Genomic DNA, 22,630 nt, shown 5'->3' on the forward strand with positions numbered 1-22,630 from the left:
ATGATTGGGTGACCGGAGGAACAGAAATGCATGCAACTCACCGTTCGAAGCGGAGAAGCAGAGGACGTACCATGGATGCTGCGCCATCCCAGCGAATATCATCAGGGACATTAACATCAGGCAGGAACTGTGTAAAGTCCAGTGGTGGAAATGGTGGTTGTTTAAGGGCGGGTGGGGGGTGAGGAAGAAGCGAAACGTCGTTTCGACAATTTTCTTCTTTTTCCTATCGAACGTTTATTTAGAAAATACTGCTATTCATTTACACTTAAAAATTATTATTAAGTAATTGGAACAAGTTTGAAAAATATTATTTAGTTGAAAATTGTGAGATATTTCTCGATAGCGAACAAATGCTTACAAATACCGTAAGTGCAATGCAATCGCTTGCAAGAATTATACTGTTCGCAATTAGAATATATACCGTGAATTTTTGTTATTAGAATACGAAATATACATTCCACTAATATACTATGGTCGCGTGTTATAAATATTGGAAACTATTTGCAAGAATTCAAAAGTTTGCCACTTAAATATACTTAAAAAATACTACACAAACGCACGCGAAACCTTGTTTCGATGTATTTGAATCTAACTGTTACTAAGTTGCAAGTTTATGACGTTCTAACTCAATTTGAAACAATAAGATAATACGTTAAAAATTCATTTGAAATAAGAGAATAATTTCATACATCGGGATCTTTCAAAAGAATCAATGGACTCACGTAACACACTCTTGTGCACAAAATAACTGCAAGATTCAGTGAAAGAAAAGAATAGATTTTTATATCTCGTTCCAAATCAGATAAGTATCATTGTACAGAATGGGCTCAGAATGGATTCGAAATATCCCACGGTGTCCGACAGTGTCCCACGGTGTCCCACGGTGTCCCACGGTGTCCAACGGTTTCCAACGATGTCCCACGGTGCAGTCCAGTCTAGATCATCCAAAATTCTTTTAAAGGCTTTTGGAGATCCAAACTGGACTGTTGCGTAGTTCTTGGCTTGGTATCGTTTTCCAAAGATTAAACAACTGATTAATTTTTGGAAAACGATGCCAATTACCAGGTCTCACCACGAGGAGGTGACTACGCACGAGACCCGCCCATGGGTTATTTAACACTACACATCGATCTCGACATTCAACCTATTGGCAGAATGTCCAGTTTTGAATCTACTTGACCATGGGCCTGCGTAAAGAAATAGTTGCTTCGTAGTCTAACTGCGAAACACATATCTCCAACGCAGCGCTTACATGAATCTTTACAAACGTAGAACAAGGCATACGTAACGCAACATCTATCTCCCACTCAACGGTTACATCGAACAGTACAAATATTATACAATAATTCGCATCCCTACTGGCAGCATTCGGTATCAAAGACACATTTATCTAACTTGGAACGAAAGGAAGGAAGTGAAGCTACTGACACTGTATATACCATTTCGTGTCTTGCAGAAGGGACATACGAGTCGCTGTACTAAACTGTATAACGTTCTACTTTTGCGACGCTATAAGATATTGAAGATATTGAAAAGTTATATAACGTGATTGCAATAAGTTTCCCTTAAAAATGGGAAAACAAGAAGATGCCCGATGTATCAGATGATAAAGGAAAAAATCGCGGCGCGCCCGAAACGAACGAGATCGCGATCTCTCGAAAGAACTAACAAACCTACGCGACGTACTCCCGTGCACCAGATAACTCTAAGGTTCAGCGGAAAGCCCAAGCATTGACCTTCTCTCGATACCTGTCAAGTCGTCTGGATCTTATCACGGTCGATGGCAACGACCGATGATACTAGTGCCCCAGCAAACAGGCCTGCAATTTAACACACTCCAACTGAAACAAGTGAGAACCCGGGGAGGGACCGCTGATCAGGATTACGAAGGCAAGAGGCCTCAACTGCACAGTGGGGTCCACTCACGAGGATGGACCGCTGAACAGGATTACGAAGGCATTACCCCAACTGAACAGTGGGGTCCCCCCGCCCGCGAGTTTTTCACTTAAACAGGATTACGGAGGACGTGAAATGCAGGTCTTTGCCCGAGTACCGAAGTACCAATCGGACAGTATTGCGGATCGCAGGTATCACCAGTGCGATGACAACTCCCGTGATTCGAGGCAAACGACGGGCAGTTTTCGAGCAGTTACTAACCACAGAGGTGTGCTTGGGGCGACTTACGAATCCAAAGATTTGTCCAGTGCACGTTGACCCGCACGTACCCGGAATACGCGCGAACGAGTACGTCACGCTACGGTTTGAAAGAACTGAGCGACCGTGAACCGATATATCGCGGGAACAATTTTTTCAGTGTGGTAAGCGGGGGGATCAAGAGAGACGAGATCTTTATTTTTCGTTCCAAGATAGTTAAGTATCTTTGTACAGAATGAGCTTACAATGCAAATAACATAGGTATCTATCTTATGATTAATTAAGGCTAAAACGCTCGCATGCCCGCCCATGGGTTATTTAACACTACACATCGATCTCGACATTCAACCTATTGGCAGAATGTCCAGTTTTGACTCTACTTGACCATGGGCCTGCGTAAAGAAATAGTTGCTTCGTAGCCTAACCGCGAAACACCTATCTCCTACGCAGCAGTTACACGAATCTTTACAAACATAGAACAAAGCATACGTAACGCAACATCTATCTCCCACACAACGCAACATTTATCTCACATACAACGATTACATCGATCAGTACAAATATTATACAATAATTCGCATGCCTACTGGCAGCATTCGGTATCGAAGACACATTTATCTAACTTGGAACGAAAGAAAAAAAATAAGGCTACTATGGAAAAGGAGCCCCAACAATCAGACGATGAAAGAAAAACCGCGGCGCGCCCGGAACAAACGAAATCACGATCTCTCGAAAGAACTAACAAACCTACGCGACGTACTCCCGTGTACCAGATAACTCTAAGGTTCAGCGGAAAGCCCAAGCATTGACCTTCTCTCGATACCTGTCAAGTCGTCTGGATCTTATCACGGTCGATGGCACCGACCGATGATACTAGTGACCCAGCAAACAGGCCTGCAATTTAACACACTCCAACTGAAACAAGTGAGAACCCGGGGAGGGACCGCTGATCAGGATTACGAAGGCAAGAGGCCTCAACTGCACAGTGGGGTCCACTCACGAGGATGGACCGCTGAACAGGATTACGAAGGCATTACCCCAACTGAACAGTGGGGTCCCCCCGCCCGCGAGTTTTTCACTTAAACAGGATTACGGAGGACGTGAAATGCAGGTCTCTGCCCGAGTACCGAAGTACCAATCGGACAGTATTGCGGATCGCTGGCATCACCAGTGCGATGACAACTCCCGTGATTCGAGGCAAACGACGGGCAGTTTTCGAGCAGTTACTAACCACAGAGGTGTGCTTGGGGCGACTTACGAATCCAAAGATTTGTCCAGTGCACGTTGACCCGCACGTACCCGGAATACGCGCGAACGAGTACGACACGCTACGGTTTGAAAGAACTGAGCGACCGTGAACCGATATATCGCGGGAACAATTTTTTCAGTGTGGTAAGCGGGGGGATCAAGAGAGACGAGATCTTTATTTTTCGTTCCAAGATAGTTAAGTATCTTTGTACAGAATGAGCTTACAATGCAAATAACATAGGTATCTATCTTATGATTAATTAAGGCTAAAACGCTCGCATGCCCGCCCATGGGTTATTTAACACTACACATCGATCTCGACATTCAACCTATTGGCAGAATGTCCAGTTTTGACTCTACTTGACCATGGGCCTGCGTAAAGAAATAGTTGCTTCGTAGTCTAACAGAGAAACACATATCTCCAACGCAGCGATTACATGAATCATTACAAACGTAGAACAAGGCATACGTAACGCAACATCTATCTCCCACACAACGATTACATCGATCAGTACAAATATTATACAATAATTCGCATGCCTACTGGCAGCATTCGGTATCGAAGAAACATTTATCTAACTTGGAACGAAAAGAAGAAAATGAAGCTACTGACACTGTATATACCATTTCGTGTCTTGCAGAAGGGACATACGAGTCGCAGTACTAAACTGTTTAACGTTCTACTTTTGCGACACTATAAGATATTGGAGATATTGAAAAGTTATAAACTCTAACGTGATTGCAATAAGTTTCCCTTAAAAATGGGAAAAAAAGAAGATGCCCGATGTATCAGATGATAAAGGAAAAAATCGCGACGCGCCCGAAACGAACGAGATCGCGATCTCTCGAAAGAACTAACAAACCTACGCGACGTACTCCCGTGCACCAGATAACTCTAAGGTTCAGCGGAAAGCCCAATCATTGACCTTCTCTCGATACCTGTCAAGTCGTCTGGATCTTATCACGGTCGATGGCACCGACCGATGATACTAGTGCCCCAGCAAACAGGCCTGCAATTTAACACACTCCAACTGAAACAAGTGAGAACCCGGGGAGGGACCGCTGATCAGGATTACGAAGGCAAGAGGCCTCAACTGCACAGTGGGGTCCACTCACGAGGATGGACCGCTGAACAGGATTACGAAGGCATTACCCCAACTGAACAGTGGGGTCCCCCCGCCCGCGAGTTTTTCACTTAAACAGGATTACGGAGGACGTGAAATGCAGGTCTCTGCCCGAGTACCGAAGTACCAATCGGACAGTATTGCGGATCGCAGGTATCACCAGTGCGATGACAACTCCCGTGATTCGAGGCAAACGACGGGCAGTTTTCGAGCAGTTACTAACCACAGAGGTGTGCTTGGGGCGACTTACGAATCCAAAGATTTGTCCAGTGCACGTTGACCCGCACGTACCCGGAATACGCGCGAACGAGTACGTCACGCTACGGTTTGAAAGAACTGAGCGACCGTGAACCGATATATCGCGGGAACAATTTTTTCAGTGTGGTAAGCGGGGGGATCAAGAGAGACGAGATCTTTATTTTTCGTTCCAAGATAGATAAGTATCTTTGTACAGAATGAGCTCACAATGCAATTAACATAGTTATCTACCTTACGATTAATTAAGACTAAAACGCTCGCATCCCACGATATCTCACGGTGTCCAACGGTGTCCAACGGTGTCCAACGGTGTCCAACGGTGTCCAACGGTGTCCAACGGTGTCCAACGATGTCCCACGGTGCAGTCCAGTCTAGATCATCCAAAACGCTTTTAGAGGCTTTTGATGATCCAAACTGGACTGTTGCGTAGTTCTTGGCTTGGTATCGTTTTCCTAAGATTAATCGACTGATTAATTGTTGGAAAACGATGCCAATTACCAGGTCTCACCACGAGGAGGTGACTACGCACGAGACCCGCCCATGGGTTATTTAACACTACACATCGATCTCGACATTCAACCTATTGGCAGAATGTCCAGTTTTGAATCTACTTGACCATGGGCCTGCGTAAAGAAATAGTTGCTTCGTAGTCTAACTGCGAAACACATATCTCCAACGCAGCGCTTACATGAATCTTTACAAACGTAGAACAAGGCATACGTAACGCAACATCTATCTCCCACTCAACGGTTACATCGAACAGTACAAATATTATACAATAATTCGCATCCCTACTGGCAGCATTCGGTATCAAAGACACATTTATCTAACTTGGAACGAAAGGAAGGAAGTGAAGCTACTGACACTGTATATACCATTTCGTGTCTTGCAGAAGGGACATACGAGTCGCTGTACTAAACTGTATAACGTTCTACTTTTGCGACGCTATAAGATATTGAAGATATTGAAAAGTTATATAACGTGATTGCAATAAGTTTCCCTTAAAAATGGGAAAACAAGAAGATGCCCGATGTATCAGATGATAAAGGAAAAAATCGCGGCGCGCCCGAAACGAACGAGATCGCGATCTCTCGAAAGAACTAACAAACCTACGCGACGTACTCCCGTGCACCAGATAACTCTAAGGTTCAGCGGAAAGCCCAAGCATTGACCTTCTCTCGATACCTGTCAAGTCGTCTGGATCTTATCACGGTCGATGGCAACGACCGATGATACTAGTGCCCCAGCAAACAGGCCTGCAATTTAACACACTCCAACTGAAACAAGTGAGAACCCGGGGAGGGACCGCTGATCAGGATTACGAAGGCAAGAGGCCTCAACTGCACAGTGGGGTCCACTCACGAGGATGGACCGCTGAACAGGATTACGAAGGCATTACCCCAACTGAACAGTGGGGTCCCCCCGCCCGCGAGTTTTTCACTTAAACAGGATTACGGAGGACGTGAAATGCAGGTCTTTGCCCGAGTACCGAAGTACCAATCGGACAGTATTGCGGATCGCAGGTATCACCAGTGCGATGACAACTCCCGTGATTCGAGGCAAACGACGGGCAGTTTTCGAGCAGTTACTAACCACAGAGGTGTGCTTGGGGCGACTTACGAATCCAAAGATTTGTCCAGTGCACGTTGACCCGCACGTACCCGGAATACGCGCGAACGAGTACGTCACGCTACGGTTTGAAAGAACTGAGCGACCGTGAACCGATATATCGCGGGAACAATTTTTTCAGTGTGGTAAGCGGGGGGATCAAGAGAGACGAGATCTTTATTTTTCGTTCCAAGATAGTTAAGTATCTTTGTACAGAATGAGCTTACAATGCAAATAACATAGGTATCTATCTTATGATTAATTAAGGCTAAAACGCTCGCATGCCCGCCCATGGGTTATTTAACACTACACATCGATCTCGACATTCAACCTATTGGCAGAATGTCCAGTTTTGACTCTACTTGACCATGGGCCTGCGTAAAGAAATAGTTGCTTCGTAGCCTAACCGCGAAACACCTATCTCCTACGCAGCAGTTACACGAATCTTTACAAACATAGAACAAAGCATACGTAACGCAACATCTATCTCCCACACAACGCAACATTTATCTCACATACAACGATTACATCGATCAGTACAAATATTATACAATAATTCGCATGCCTACTGGCAGCATTCGGTATCGAAGACACATTTATCTAACTTGGAACGAAAGAAAAAAAATAAGGCTACTATGGAAAAGGAGCCCCAACAATCAGACGATGAAAGAAAAACCGCGGCGCGCCCGGAACAAACGAAATCACGATCTCTCGAAAGAACTAACAAACCTACGCGACGTACTCCCGTGTACCAGATAACTCTAAGGTTCAGCGGAAAGCCCAAGCATTGACCTTCTCTCGATACCTGTCAAGTCGTCTGGATCTTATCACGGTCGATGGCACCGACCGATGATACTAGTGACCCAGCAAACAGGCCTGCAATTTAACACACTCCAACTGAAACAAGTGAGAACCCGGGGAGGGACCGCTGATCAGGATTACGAAGGCAAGAGGCCTCAACTGCACAGTGGGGTCCACTCACGAGGATGGACCGCTGAACAGGATTACGAAGGCATTACCCCAACTGAACAGTGGGGTCCCCCCGCCCGCGAGTTTTTCACTTAAACAGGATTACGGAGGACGTGAAATGCAGGTCTCTGCCCGAGTACCGAAGTACCAATCGGACAGTATTGCGGATCGCTGGCATCACCAGTGCGATGACAACTCCCGTGATTCGAGGCAAACGACGGGCAGTTTTCGAGCAGTTACTAACCACAGAGGTGTGCTTGGGGCGACTTACGAATCCAAAGATTTGTCCAGTGCACGTTGACCCGCACGTACCCGGAATACGCGCGAACGAGTACGACACGCTACGGTTTGAAAGAACTGAGCGACCGTGAACCGATATATCGCGGGAACAATTTTTTCAGTGTGGTAAGCGAGGGGATCAAGAGAGACGAGATCTTTATTTTTCGTTCCAAGATAGATATGTATCTTTGTACAGAATGAGCTTACAATGCACATAACATAGGTATCTATCTTATGTTTAATTAAGGCTAAAACGCTCGCATCCCACGGTGTCCAACGATGTCCCACGATGTCCCACGGTGCCCCCGCGGGGGGTTATTAGTCCAGTCTAGATCACCAAAACTATTTTGGATGATCAAGACCAGACTATACTCATGTAGTTTTTAGCTTGATATCGTTTTCAAATGATAATACTAATATTCAAAATAGTACTTGGTGTATTATTATTTGGAAAACGATACCAATTACCGGGACCCACCACGAGGAGGTAACTACTTTCGGGTCCCATTTACATAAAGAGTTTCTAAGCATTGGAAGCAGAGATGTAAAATTATTTTATAATAAAGAAGTGGCGTGTATTGAAATTAATTAATTGGAATAGCTGTAGTACGTGGATCCGGATAATCGTACTTGAATATTGAACTTATCATCGAAGAAACGAAACTATGCGAGGTGCAAATTGTAGCGCGTATGGACAAATGATAAGATGTTGTTGCCTTCGGTTAAATTGCACTTGCTTCCTTGATTCCATGAATATGGTGTTGTGTCCTTGGTTTTGAGCAGAAATGGAAAATTACATCTTAAAACTACACTCTGTGTTACCACAGGTTTTATACGAAATAATGAAATGAGAGATTAAATACTGTATTTAAAATTAAAAAATAATGCTATATAGAAATAAAATAGCACTTCAAAGACTTGATAGATTCCATTAATAAAATAAAACAAAATAAATCATTAATTCACTCACTACGAATTGATGGTATTGATTTAAATCAACGAATGTAGAGTTACTTCCGATTAACGGTACAACTGTTATAAATTATTGGTATAACTGTTAAGAATTAATGGAGTAATTGTTTTAGATTAATGGCTTAAATGTTATAAATTAATGGTTTAGATGATATAAATTAATAGTTTAAATGTCATAAATTAATGGCTAAATGTATAAAATAACAGTTTGAAAGTTACAAATTAATGGCTTAAATGTTATAAATTAATAGTTTAAAAATTACAAATTAATGGCTTAAATGTTATAAATTAATAGTTTAAATGTCAGAAATTAATGGCTTAAATGTTAGAAATTAATAGTTCAAATGTTATAAATTAATGGCTTAAATGTATAAAATAACAGTTTAAATGTTTTAAATTAATGGCTTAGATGTTGTAAATTAATAGCTTAAATGTTCTAAATTAATGGCTTAAATGTTATAAATTAATAGTTTGAATGTTATAAATTAATAGTTTAATTGTTATAAATTAAATGCTTAAATGTTATAAATTAATAGCTTAAGTGTTGTAAATTAATGGTTTAGACGTTATAAGTTACTGGTTACAATGTTGTTGTTTGATATTTTTTTTTACTTACCTTATATTTATATTCTTCTTCGATGTTCACTCTCCGGAATTTCAGGCACAAAAGAGCTCGCGCGCGACTTTCGTGCTCCTTATATAACTTAACAATGCGTAATTTTTATCGTAAATTGGCATCTTTAACGATTTAATACGATATCCATTTTTATCATTTTAATAGTTTCTACAAACTAAGACTAAATTCACACCTCCTTGATACTAGTTTTCGGCTATCAATTAGTTTGAACGAAAGGTGGAAAAAAGGCCTAACGGCAGTCGATAACGTTACTGTGAAATAAGTTAAGGTATTAATAATCAGGCAGATCAAATTCATATTAAGCGTTATATTATATCATCGATATTCGTACATATACTCGTGGTAATTAAAAAATAAAATGTCCTTTTTCTTGAATAACACCTACATCACTGTCTGCGATATTTAAAATTCTTATTTAATTCTTATTTAAAGGTCAGGTACCTTTTTAATTCCTCTCAAGTTAAACGAGTGAATTTACTCGTTATAGTCGTAATATAAAATAGCCTTTTTCTTCAGTACAGCCTGCATCGATGTACGTGATACAGATATTAATTATGTAGCGAATAATATGATTGGCTGTAATCACGGTTAGGTATTTCTTCGTAAGATCTATCAAAGGATCTATTAGGCTATTAGCGAGAGACTAATTGATTCCTTGAAGAATGGTTTGATTGTTATAAATTAATGTTTTAAATGTGGTCAATTAACGTTTGTAATTCTTAGAAATTAGTAGTTTAATTGTTGTTAATTAGTTGCTTAAATGTTATTAATTATTGGTTGGATTGTTATAAATTAATGGTTTGAAGGTTGTTAATTAAATTCATTGTTATGTTTCATTGTTATAAATTAATGATATAATTGTTGTTAAGTAATGGCTTAAATGTTGTTAATTAACGGTTTGATTGTTATAAATTAATGGCTTAAATGTTGTTAATTAACGATTTGATTGTTATAAATTAATGGCCTAAATGTTATAAGTTAATAGTTTAAATGTTAGAAATTAATAGTTTAAATGTTATAAATTAATTGCTTAAATGTATAAAATAACAGTTCAAATATTGTAAATTAGTGGCTTAGATGTTGTAAATTAATAGCTCAAATGTTATAAATTAATGGCTTAAATGTTATAAATTAATAGTTTAATTGTTATAAATTAAATGCTTAAATGTTATAAATTAATAGCTTAAGTGTTGTAAATTAATGGTTTAGACGTTATAAGTTACTGGTTACAATGTTGTTGTTTGATATTTTTTTTTACTTACCTTATGTTTATATTCTTCTTCGATGTTCACTCTCCGGAATTTCAGGCACAAAAGAGCTCGCGCGCGACTTCCGTGTTCCTTATATACCTTGACAAGGCGTCGGTTTGTTAATCAAACGGTAACGATTTTTTGACATAGCCGGAGGCGGTTTTTCCATTATAACAAAATCGAATTGAACGATTTCTTAATTTTTATCGTAAATTGGCGTCTTTAACGATTTAATACGATATCCTTTTTTATCATTTTAATAGTTTCTGGAAGCTAAGACTAAATTCACACTTCTTTAATACTAGTTTTCGGCTATCAATTAGTTTGAACGAAAGGGGGAAAAAAAGCCTAACGGCAGTCGATAACGTTACTGTGAAATTAATTAAGGTATTAAATAATCAGACAGATAACATTCATATTAAGCGTTATATTATATTATCGATATTCGTTCATTTACTCGTGCTAATTAAAAAATAAAATGTTCTTTTTTCTTGAATGACACCTACTCACTCTCTGCGATACTTAAAATTCTTATTTAATGCTTGTTTAAAACACCTTTTTAGTTCCTCTAACGTTAAACGAGTAAATATACTTGTCATAGTTGTAACATAAAAATTCTTTTATTCTCCAATACCGCCTGCATCGCAGTACGTGATACAGTTATTAATTATGTAGCAAATAATATGATCTAATTGGCTGTAATCGCGGTTAGGTATTTCTTCGTTAAATCTGTCGATCTATTAGGCTATTAGCGGGAGACTTATTGATTCCTCGAAGAATGGTTTGATTCTTATAAATTAATGTTTTAAATGTTGCCAATTAATGTTTCAATTGTTATGAATTAATAGTTTAATCGTTGTTAATTATTTGCTTAAATGTTGCTAGTTATTGGTTGGGTTGTTATAAATTAATGGTATAATTGTTATTAAGTAATGGCTTAAATATTATAAATTAATGCTTTAATTGTTCTTAAGTAATGGTTTAAATATTGTTAATTAATGGTTTGATTGTTAACTAATGTTTTAAATGTTATTAATTAATAGGTTAAGTGTTATACCCCGTCGGAGATCTGGACGTTGGTACTCAAGCGGAGATACTCCCGCATGAGAGCGTTGGGCTCAGGGGAGAATGCGGCCGAGCAGACGGCCCCAGACGATATGGGAACCGTCGAGGAGGATGCGTGAGACCGGTGGCGGTCTCAACTGATCAACGAGGGAGGCGAACATCGAGCCGTCGAGGCCGTCCTCCCAAGTTGGAAGGCATGGAGGAGCCGCCGCGGTCTCCTGCTGTCCCTCAGGATGACCCAGGTGCTCACGGGACACGGCGTGTTCGGCGAGTACCTGATGAAAATCGGACGCTTGACGACGGACATATGTCACCATAGCGGAGAGGGCAGGGATACGGCACAGCACACGTTGGAGTTTTGTCCGGCGTGGGAGCTGCCCCGCTACACCCTGCGTCTCGTTATAGGCTAGAGATCGACCCCCTCGGCGACCGTAAAAGCGATGCTGACCGGGCCGCAGGAATACGAGGCTGTCCGCCTCTTCTGCGAGCGAGTTATGCTCGTAAAAGAGCGGACAGAAATGGGGAGAAAGAGAAATTCTCACCCTTGTAGCGCACAGGGCCGCTCCACCGCCGCCGCCAATGGGACGCGACTAGCAGGGAGGATAGCGCCAAGGGCAATGGCCTCCACTGGCGCCAATATATTAGAACCATCTCGATGAACGGGCCGCGGGGAGTGCGCTGGTAGTAATTCGCAAAGACCAAAACCATGGGGCACTCCCGTCACACGCGTAGGCATGTCATCGTGGAGTTTTAGTCGGCAAGAATCCGACACTGCTCTGCTACTGTCTACTACTAAAAAAAGGTTAAATGTTATAAATGTATAGTTTAAATGTTATAAATTAATGTTATAAATGTAATAAATAAATGTTCTGAACGTTGTTAATTAATAGTTTAAATGTTATAAATATATGTTTTAAATATTGTTAATTAATGGTTTAATTGTCATAAATTAGTTTTAAATATATTAAATTTATAGTTTAAATGTCATAAATTAATAGTCTGAATGTTACAAATTAATGGTTTAAATGCATAAAGTAATAGTTTAAATGTTGTAAATTAATGGTTTAAACGTTGTAAATTAATAGCTTAGGTGTTGTAAATTAATGGCTTAGACGTTATAAATTAATAGCTTAAATGTTATAAATTAATGGCTTTAGTGTTATAAATTAATAGCTTCAGTGTTATAAATTAATAGCTTAAATGTTAGAAACTAGTGACTTAAATGTTATAAATTAATAGCTTCAGTGTTATTAATTAATAGCTTAAATGTTATAAATTAATAGCTTAAATGTTATAAATTAATGGTTTAGATGTTGTAAATTAATAGCTTAAACGTTATAAATTAATAGCTTAAATGTTATAAATTAATGGCTTAAATGTTATGAAATAATAGTTTAAATGTTGTGAATTAGTGGCTTTGAAGTTATAAATAAACAACGCAAACGTTATAAATTAATAATTTAATACCTAGCAGATCTTCTTCGATTTTTACGGTATGGGAGTCATAAGATAAATGAGCTCGCGCGTGAGTCTCTTACACTTGACAAGATGACGGAAGGTTGACTGAATAGTAACGGTTTGGTAATATCGTAAAAAGTGATTTTTTCATTATAACGCAATCAAATTTAATAATTTTTTATTTTTTATTGTAAATTGACGCCACCCACAATTTATTACAGTAATCATTTCTATAATTTTAATATTTCTTACAAGTTAAAACTAAATGCACGCTTCATATTCCTGTGGTATTAGTTTTCGATTTAAAATTGTTTCAATTTACATATATCGCATGACAGTTTATGATTAAAACAGTATTTATACGTTATATTTATCTCACAATTATTAACTCTTATTAATTAATGAAATTATTAGAATTACACTCTATTTCGTTAAAAATGAAAAAAAGAAGAAGGATAACAATATGAAAATTATATATGTCTTTATTTACTATATAATAAAGTATATATAATACCTTACATACGAAAATCTTATCCAAATCGATATTATATTAACAATTACACTATGTCGATAATCTCTTGGAATTCTCATCTAGCCAAGTCCCTTTGGTTGCAAATACCATCCCAAAATTTCTTCTTTCGATCATTAAATAATTATTTAAGGGAAAATTACCTACTCTTTTTACTTAGGGTACCGTGAACCCTTATTCTGTAGATGCAGGTGTATTCATTGTTACCACTATTGGAATGAACCTTTAATTCGATTATTTCGTATGCTTTCTTTGGTTTGTTCTGTAAATTACAAGTGATAATATATGTTTTATAAAATGTACATCGGTAAACTTTACTTTACCTGAACTTCAAAATATTGTACAGGAGGACCAGTATTATCGTACGTGAATTCACCAAAAAAGAAAGAATTTGTATCATCTACGCTGGTTAAACCCTGCAAATATGCAACGTATATCTGTCTCGTTTACGATATTCTAAATTACGGTACATTAAATTTCCGAAATTTACCAGAATAGAAAATTGTTTTGGAGCGGTGCTCGTTTCCCCTGTAGGAGATATCGACTGTGGAATATGTTCCAGACTTACTCCAGACACATGTACAAAACCGAGTAACTGTATAACAACGCTTCCACTGCTGCCTTTAAATGCCCAACACTCACCCGGAAGAACACTAGTCTATATAATGAAAATTGATCGATGTATTTCAAAGGAAATATTAATTTCATTATTTATCCTTTTCGGGAATAGCGATTTATTTATAATCGTTATTCGCATTTCACGATAAATGAATTATTAAAAAGTAATATTCAGTAACCTGAATTATAGCGTGAGGTGTGTTTTGTTGCTGACAAATTGGTATCCCAAAAAGTTTCAGTACCGGTGCACCAGCCGAGTACGTTTCTGTCTTTCTCGTCGAGAGGATTGCTCCGCCTATGACAATTTCCATAATATCTTCAGCGAAACAGACAGACAATGAAATAATTTAAAATAAAGAAAATATATTTTTTCCATTTAAAACCTGAAGTTCCGAGCGCGTAATCTGTCCTTCCGGTTTTGTCAGCGTCGTACGTTTGCAGTTCGCTCTTCACCAATTCTCGGACAGTTTCTGGGGACATAACCTTCAACAATGCTTTCGTATGCTGTTCCATTCCTATTTCAAATAAACCAATGTCTATAACTATCCCGGAAAAGAATAACGTGTATGCTGTAATCGATACATCATATCTTTTTTACCCTCGGACACTTCGTTTCTTAAATAGAGAATGGCCTCAGACATTTTTGGTATCACGTATCCAACCTCTTTCAACTTACTCTTTAAATCGTCTCGCGTTTCCATTACGTTCTTTACTTCCATCTAAGCGAACGACGTTTAAAATCGTGATTTAATATCGTTTAATTGTCGAACAAGACAACGGTACAGTAATTACCGAAAGGGTATTCAAATGCGTTCGCAGATTTACCAAGTCGGATCTGATTATCTTAAACGTCGTACTGGCTGAGTATTTGTCGCACAAATGAGACACGGACATAGCTGAAACGTTCAACACGAAGCATTTTATCCGAAATTATTTCATTTTTTATTTATTCTAAAATTTTGCTAAGCATAAAATCGTTAATACGTTCCGCTGTATGAGAAATAAAAAATTTTCGAGAATTATCTAATATCAAATCTTGAAAATATTCTCTACATCGTTAAACTAGGAAAAAGATTGAAAATATCATAGATTTTATTTCAGTTTCGTGTCTGCTATATTTCGACGTTAAAGTACAAAATATAATAAAATTTTAAGTTGTTACTAATTTATATGGACAATGTGGTACGAAACGTATTAACATTTCAAATTCGTAACTGGAATTTACATTCTAATTTAGATCTATATAGTAATTGTACATTTTTCAGAAATGGAAAAGATTACAGTAAATATCCCTCAACACAGAAATCTTTTAATATTCGTCTAATTGATCTCGAAACATGAAGTATTTTTAACGAATTGAATACGAAGCTTTCTACGTAGAACGTTTTTTCTTTTCCAAATCGTCCAGTTACGGATTAATTAAAAATTTTGAAATTTGCAAGTTAACCATAGATCGACGTACCTAATAACGACGTAATAATGCAAAATACAAATGGTTTGATGAATTTACAGTACCAAGGAGATTGGCGAGAGGAATTCAATATAGCAGCTGGACAGGTTCCTCCATTTGCACAGCAGTACGTGTTTCGAACGTTCATCGGATCGTACTCATAATCACAGGTTTGATCTTTTGAAGGGTCTGAACAAACCTCTTGTAATTTTGTCAAAGTTCCTTCAACTTGTCTAATTGCTAAATTCCGTTTAGTAGATTTCAAAACAAACTTCAGATCGTTAAAACGACGAGCGAGATCTCAGATGTTTGGAACAGTTATTTGAAGAATATTTGCTAATTGTTTCCTAATATAAAAATTAGTTACGATTGATAATTCTATTCTAGATTGATTTTATTATCTTTTTAGCTAAATTGAAGTCTGCTTTTCTATACATCTTATGTAGGTAAGCACACTCTATAAAAATATAGAGTATCCTCGCAATAAATATTTAACGGAGATATGTTTTCAAATGAAATAATTTTATTCGTAATATAACATACGTCGGATCTCGATAAATTTTATCAATTAGTTTTCTGACTGTACACATCTACGTTTTCGAAGTATGCTCGTACATTGTACAAGTCGACAAATGGACATTGCTTATGAAAGTTTCATTACAAAATTTTAAAATATTCAGATAGAAAACATACCATATGTTGTAATTCGATTAACAATTTTATACATGTTATTCTAGCAACTGTAACATCGATAAAATAATAAAACATATACATATATAATACAACGTATTGTCTAATATTAACGAATTTTTGTAAATACATAATAATTTTCTGATAAGATACGTAAGCAACGGAATAAATACAGTAGAAACTTCGTAAAGCAACAATAGTTAACAATAGTTAGTTCTTAACATTAATTTATGGAGGTATGTCTTTGCAGCGTATTTGTATAAGTATATAAAGAATAAGGGAGAAAAATATGGAATGTCTATTTTTAATGTAACAACTTGGACTGTTAAACTGTTCGTTATTATTACCTTCTATATTTAATTAGAAACAATAAAGGTATTCTATAACTTGGCATTCCTTGTTTCTTCCTTCTTCGTACATGTCATGTAGTTCTAATATACATACATGTATATACACATAATAACAGCATGGATAAATTTATCTATATACATCGTATTTAACAATGGGATATTTTCTGCATTCGTACAGTTAAATGCAACCAGCTGGTATTATTACGATTTCTACGTATTACAGAGAGTAATGAACGATCACCTTTGTAACGATTTTATTATACTCTAGAACAACTATTTTACAGGAACGAGTTTCTTCAGTTCCGATCGTCGATGTACATAGATAAACTTTCCGATTTATATCGATATAGACGGAATTTTTATAGGATAAGACGATGCCTGATCGTTATCGCACTTTAGATTCCATAGGTAAATTCTGTAGCAGATGAAGACGTAACCGTTCGATTTTCACTTTTCGTCAGTTAAAATTGTGTAAGCTTGTGTGTATTCGTACATTGAGCCGGCTTTCGAAATCGTAATCCTTGTACTGGTTTTGCGCCCTCGAAAGGAACATTTTTCCTTCTTCGACATTCTGAAATAAAATATACATAAAGTAGCGTTAATACCTAATTTTAGAATCTATTTGGACGTTTATTCAAATGTTTATCATTTACGTTGATACTGCACAGCGCAGTGCCAAGCTCGTAGAGTGCAAATGCGCTAACATGTTGATCATACGTATCGTTGATCGGATAACGACGCTTTAGACAATTTCTGTAACTTTCAATCGCTGCTTGAGTATCACCGAGACAGAAATAGGCTGCTCCTTCAATCAAGTTGGCCAATCCAACCATCGGTTCGTCCGAAAGATTGTCTTTGCATTCTAACAATTTAATTGTCAAAAGAATAATTATTAATAAATTATCAAATGATTAGTAGGCTTAAAAGTTTACAAAGAAATAGGTATTAAAGCGTTATTGAACCATGTAATAATGTAAAATATTATGCTATCATATCATTAATAATATATTATTTCTAAATTAATTTTTCAAAAGAATGCATTTCTTCTTACCTAAAAGTATTCCTTGCAACGAGTCCACAGAACATGATGGCATTGCGTTCCACAAATACAATAATTCATACACGAGCAGTCTGTAGTACAAAACGGTATAAGGCTGGCCAGTTTTCAGATCCACAAGTTTAGGAGTTCGACGCAAAACGAACAAACCCAGTTGAGTCTCTTTACTCATTCGATTGTCACAATGGTGGACCTTTCGATAAGACGAGGCCACGATATCGAATTTACCAATCGCCCCGCAACAGACTGAGAAAAAATATTTAAGATGTAACCAAAATGAAAGATGACAAAGGTAATAAGGAGAAAAAAATATCTTATACCAGTTGCTAAATAATCGTAGAAGCTCACCGACCACCTGGATTGTTGATGCAATTGTGTCAAAGATCGGTAAGCTTCTTCGTAACTTAAACGAATCAAATGACACCAGGCCACCTCGTGTAGGCACAATAATTTGATCTCTCTTTGACTCGAAGCTTCGACAGCCTTCGCGTATGCTTGCAGAGCACCATTTACGTTTGACTGTGAAACGAAATTAATTCTACGTAAGTTATAAATCATAAATAGCAAAAAACGTTGATTACAATAATGTAATTTTAAGAAATAGTAATACTTATCGAAAGTAATAATAAAATATTAAGAAAATAGGAAAGATTGTAAGACAGAATTAATTCAATATTAAATTATATCATAAATAATAAATAGCGAAGAAGATAAGTTATATCAAAGTAATTTTTAAAAATATTTATTCATCGTACATAACGTCAGCATATTGAGAAGACAGAAAAGTGTTGAGATAATCATAAATGCATCCTTACCTCGAGCCTCTCTATTCGACCAGCGAAAAATAGAAAGAGCGCCGAATTGCTAAATTCTGAATGACACTCCGCGATTAATTGTTTCGCGGCATTTACACCAGCCCGTAGATTGCTTCCATCAAGGGCAAAAAATGGACGTGCAATTGTGTGGTACCAGAGTAGAGATAAGCTAAAACGGACGGAAAATTGATAAATTAATATCTCATCGTATAAACGAAATATATATATATATATATATATATATATATATATATATACACAGAGTTAAAGAACGTTTCACGTAACGCGGCCCACTATCCTTCTGCCATTTAACAATGTAACAAAAAATGTTTTGAACCGTACATAGATGGTGTCAAGTGTGCTACAAATGACCATAAAAAAAAATCCGAAAATACTTTACTTTTATAATGAAAGTAAGGTCATCTGGACCATCATATTATGTTGCTTTTTCACATAAAAGCATATTGCATGATATTTTTATAGATACTAGTGGGAATAATATTTTGCTCGTTGATACATTTCAGAAAGATAGAATTATTTAAATTTACAAAATTTATTTTACTCATTTAGACTTTTACAGAAGAGCAGAATGTTGTATTGCGGAGGACGGTGTGCAGTTTGAACAACTTGCACAGTGTACCGTAAACTTAGTATTGATTTTTGATAAAAATATCATGTAATATACTTTTTGAACTTATCGTAAAGCCCTATACAATCTCATAGAAGATATCATGTCGAGTTACACGAGTCACCCTGTACATAATATGTATATTATTTCTAAACTCACGTGGCAAGAGGAGCACGCATATCTTCGCTAAGCCGTGCATACATGAGCGCAGTGATTCCTGCTTCTCTGTCGCCCTCGAAGCCCAAAAAGTGAATTACTTTTAGAAGAGAAGGCGGCAATAAACTGACACAGAGTTGATAAATCCCATAACCAAAACTAACCGCTGACATCAACCGGGAGACCTCAGATGGTTCAACGAAGCTGCAAAACACGTCACTTTTCCACTTCTGTCAATTTTAAAGGGGAAAGCGTCAATTCGTTACAAAAAGACACAATATTCTCAAAAAAAATTGAGTCATCAATGCGCACACATCGTTTAGCTTTTCGTTCAGTGTATCGATAATCGGATCTTAACTCTTTCAACGGTAAACACTTCTTAGAATTGTACGTATTTAATTAAGTAAGGTTTGTTTAGTAAGTCATGGAAAATTTCTTTTCTTGATGTTTTATATTCTCTGATAAGTTTTAATTGACAATGATACTCTTTGAAACCTAGATAAATGATAGTACCACTGAAAGGGTTAAACAACGATTCAAGTATAAGAATGTGCTGTCATTCACGAAATTTGTTTGTCGTTTGAAAGAGTAACCCTAATGTATATGCTTAACAAAAGCAAAAAAGAAAAAAAAAATTCACTGTTATTTTACTTCGTGTACAGGTAAAAGAGAAAGGCAAGGGTTCGACGACGAGGATCGAGAAATGTTTGTAAGAAGAAACAACAATTACGGTGTCTGTTGTTCGGACGTGATGCCAGTGAGCGAGAAGAACATTGATAGAGAGCTTCGCAGACCTGAGGGGGATGAGATCGGTGTCGGGTTGTTTGTTGAACCGTTGCAAGATGGTATAGACCATTCCGAGGAACCTGGACTATGTGGACTTTGCAGTGAGTAAGAGGAGCCATTACACGAAGGAGTGCTGCATCTTGTGTCGAATCCTATTCAAACCAAAATTACGAAACATTTCCCTTTTTATATTAGTTTTATTTATTCTGATATCAAACGAAAAATATTCTTGATTTAATCATTTCGGATCTTTCTTCTCGCAAACGGAAGATCAGAATAAATATTCTGATGAGAAAAAGGTTTTTAGAGGACTTCAACAAGTATTTACTTATTTCTAAAATAATATTTGCTAGTATTTGCTATCTATATATTCTTATCAAAATGATCTGAATCTGCGTCTTTTGCCTTAATTCAACCACCTTTTCTTCGGAATGAAATTACAATACAATTGCATATTAAACAGTGTCATTCTTATTTTTATTTAACTTAAATAACATTATAATCGACTTGAGCACGTGCTATTGATCACAGCATAGATTGAGACAACATTCCTCAATAGTTCGATACAGTTACATACCCGATGGATTAGAACCAAATGTGCGCTGATATAACTGCAAGATTTGTGAGTGTGCATGCTGATAAACTCGCCAAGCTTTACGTAACATCCAACCACCACGTACGTAACCAGTGAGTTCTTGTTGTAGTAACGTTAATATCGCCGAACAAACTTGCGAGTCTGCGAGAACTATTTGCCTCTCCAATTTATTCACGTAGTCCTTCTAAAACATTTATTTCCCTATTAACATCTCTTCGCTAGCTGTATTTATGAATCTTTTTACATTGTTTCATCACGTTCACTGCTAACCGGACTTTCATTATGTATATGCTAACAAATAACTCTTATACAATATAAAAATCTAGTCTCGCGTTAAAGTATACAATGAACGTGTTAATACAAATAAAATTTATTAAAAAACTTTAATTAGAAGATAATAATTACGCCTGTTTCTTCTGCTTTGAAGACTTTACTCTTCATAGACTTTAACCATCCAATGTCACTCGCGCATTCCCTTTCCATATCCTTCAGCAGTAGCATAGCCTGCTGAAGCTTATCGTTCTCAAAGGTCATCAGTGCATTCTAAAAATTTATTCAACGATTATTCCTTTCTGTTCCTATATCGAGAGCGTACATCATGGGCTCTTATTAAGATTGTTCGAAATAGGATTGCGGTCAATAAAAACGTGCAAGCTAGCACGCGATACGTTATCCAGGCTATTTTTACGTTACTAGCAATAAATCTTCGTAACAATGATGTAACAAACTTTACTTTAAAAAGATTCTCCCTTACACTTAATATCTTAAGAGAATTATTCCCTGATTCCTTTATTCTTCAATAAAAGTTTAACTAAAATCAATCTCGAACAATTTTTTATTAATTTCTACAGTGAAGTAAAACAGTTGCGATGTATTATTTACATACCATGAATAAGACAAAACAGCGACCTGCTTTCATGTGAAAACTATGCGGGTGTCCGGTAAATAAGGCTTCCGCTTCCTCCGTTTTGTTATTCAACAGCAGAGAAATACCCATTCTAGCGGTATTCCACTCCTTCGTGCCGTCTGATTTTGTAGCCATAATTCTTTTTTCAGGTGAACGAAATTTGTTTGTTCTGAGTCAATTATATTTTCGTAAATCGGACCGATAAGGAATATGCTCGTCGCGAATGTCGCGTGTCCGTCAAATAAGAAACATTTCTGCGGCCGTTAAAACGAATGTTTCCGCTTTTCTTGGGCAAACAGCTCGATAGCGGTACTCCTTTAATGCTCTTCTCAATATTAGTACAATTCAGTAATTCGAAACAACACTAATATGTACAGTTGTCGACGAATTTGCGTCACGGCACTGTTAGGCGCGGTACTACTATATTACCGTGTATAAGTATGCAAAATATTCTTCCTTCCTGCATGCTTACTTTCCTCGTTGAAATGCATCGCGCGTGGGAAATGTTAAAACTGGAAATCTTCATCATAATCGCATCTTGAATGCTTCTTCGAAAAACTGGAACTGGATGACATTACACGGTCGCATCGAAAATTTTTGTGTGTTTGGGAGATTCACGCTGATTGCAGATGTTATGTAAGGAAATTTCCCCATATGAACATATGGGGAAAAATAAACTCGTGCAGTAATTAGTCGTGAATATTTCGAGTGTTTACTTGCAAAGTCAATTCAAATATTCGCTCGGCACTTCGAAATCTTTATTTCGAATTTCTAGTCCTTAAAATTTACTTTACGCGCTTTTTTGCCATTCTTTCTATTAATGAATTTACATTCCTTTTTACTGTATAAATAATGTTAATAGAAGTGCAATGCGTGCAAGATTTTGTTCGGTGTTTCCTCAGGTTTCAAAGATAGTCATACGAGACTGCACATTATCACCAATATTCTAAGCAAAAAGGATTGAAAAAATAATTTATGTCTTTAAGAAAATAATTGAAACGTGACGTTTACTAAACAGAGCTTTCTA

General features: G+C 37.2%; 1 protein-coding gene across 1 annotated transcript; it reads right to left on the reverse strand.

Annotated features, from left to right (window-relative positions):
• Nucleotides 1-13,488: 13,488 nt before the first annotated feature.
• Nucleotides 13,489-22,450, reverse strand: LOC138190109 (tetratricopeptide repeat protein 39C). The gene is made up of 16 exons (XM_069132629.1): nucleotides 21,583-22,450; nucleotides 21,102-21,239; nucleotides 20,679-20,880; nucleotides 20,046-20,253; nucleotides 19,319-19,519; nucleotides 18,532-18,700; nucleotides 18,037-18,235; nucleotides 17,711-17,962; nucleotides 15,632-15,808; nucleotides 14,962-15,065; nucleotides 14,768-14,888; nucleotides 14,553-14,684; nucleotides 14,349-14,464; nucleotides 14,042-14,209; nucleotides 13,875-13,967; nucleotides 13,489-13,813 (listed from the first exon to the last, which is right to left on the reverse strand). The coding sequence occupies exons 1-16, from the start codon at nucleotides 21,736-21,738 to the stop codon at nucleotides 13,691-13,693; spliced, it is 2,559 nt and encodes an 852-aa protein (XP_068988730.1). The 5' UTR covers nucleotides 21,739-22,450; the 3' UTR covers nucleotides 13,489-13,690.
• Nucleotides 22,451-22,630: the final 180 nt, after the last annotated feature.

Source organism: Bombus flavifrons, chromosome 3 (assembly GCF_040668555.2).
Source record: "Bombus flavifrons isolate JBK064 chromosome 3, iyBomFlav1_principal, whole genome shotgun sequence".
In the NCBI taxonomy this organism is placed as follows: Eukaryota; Metazoa; Arthropoda; class Insecta; order Hymenoptera; family Apidae; genus Bombus; species Bombus flavifrons.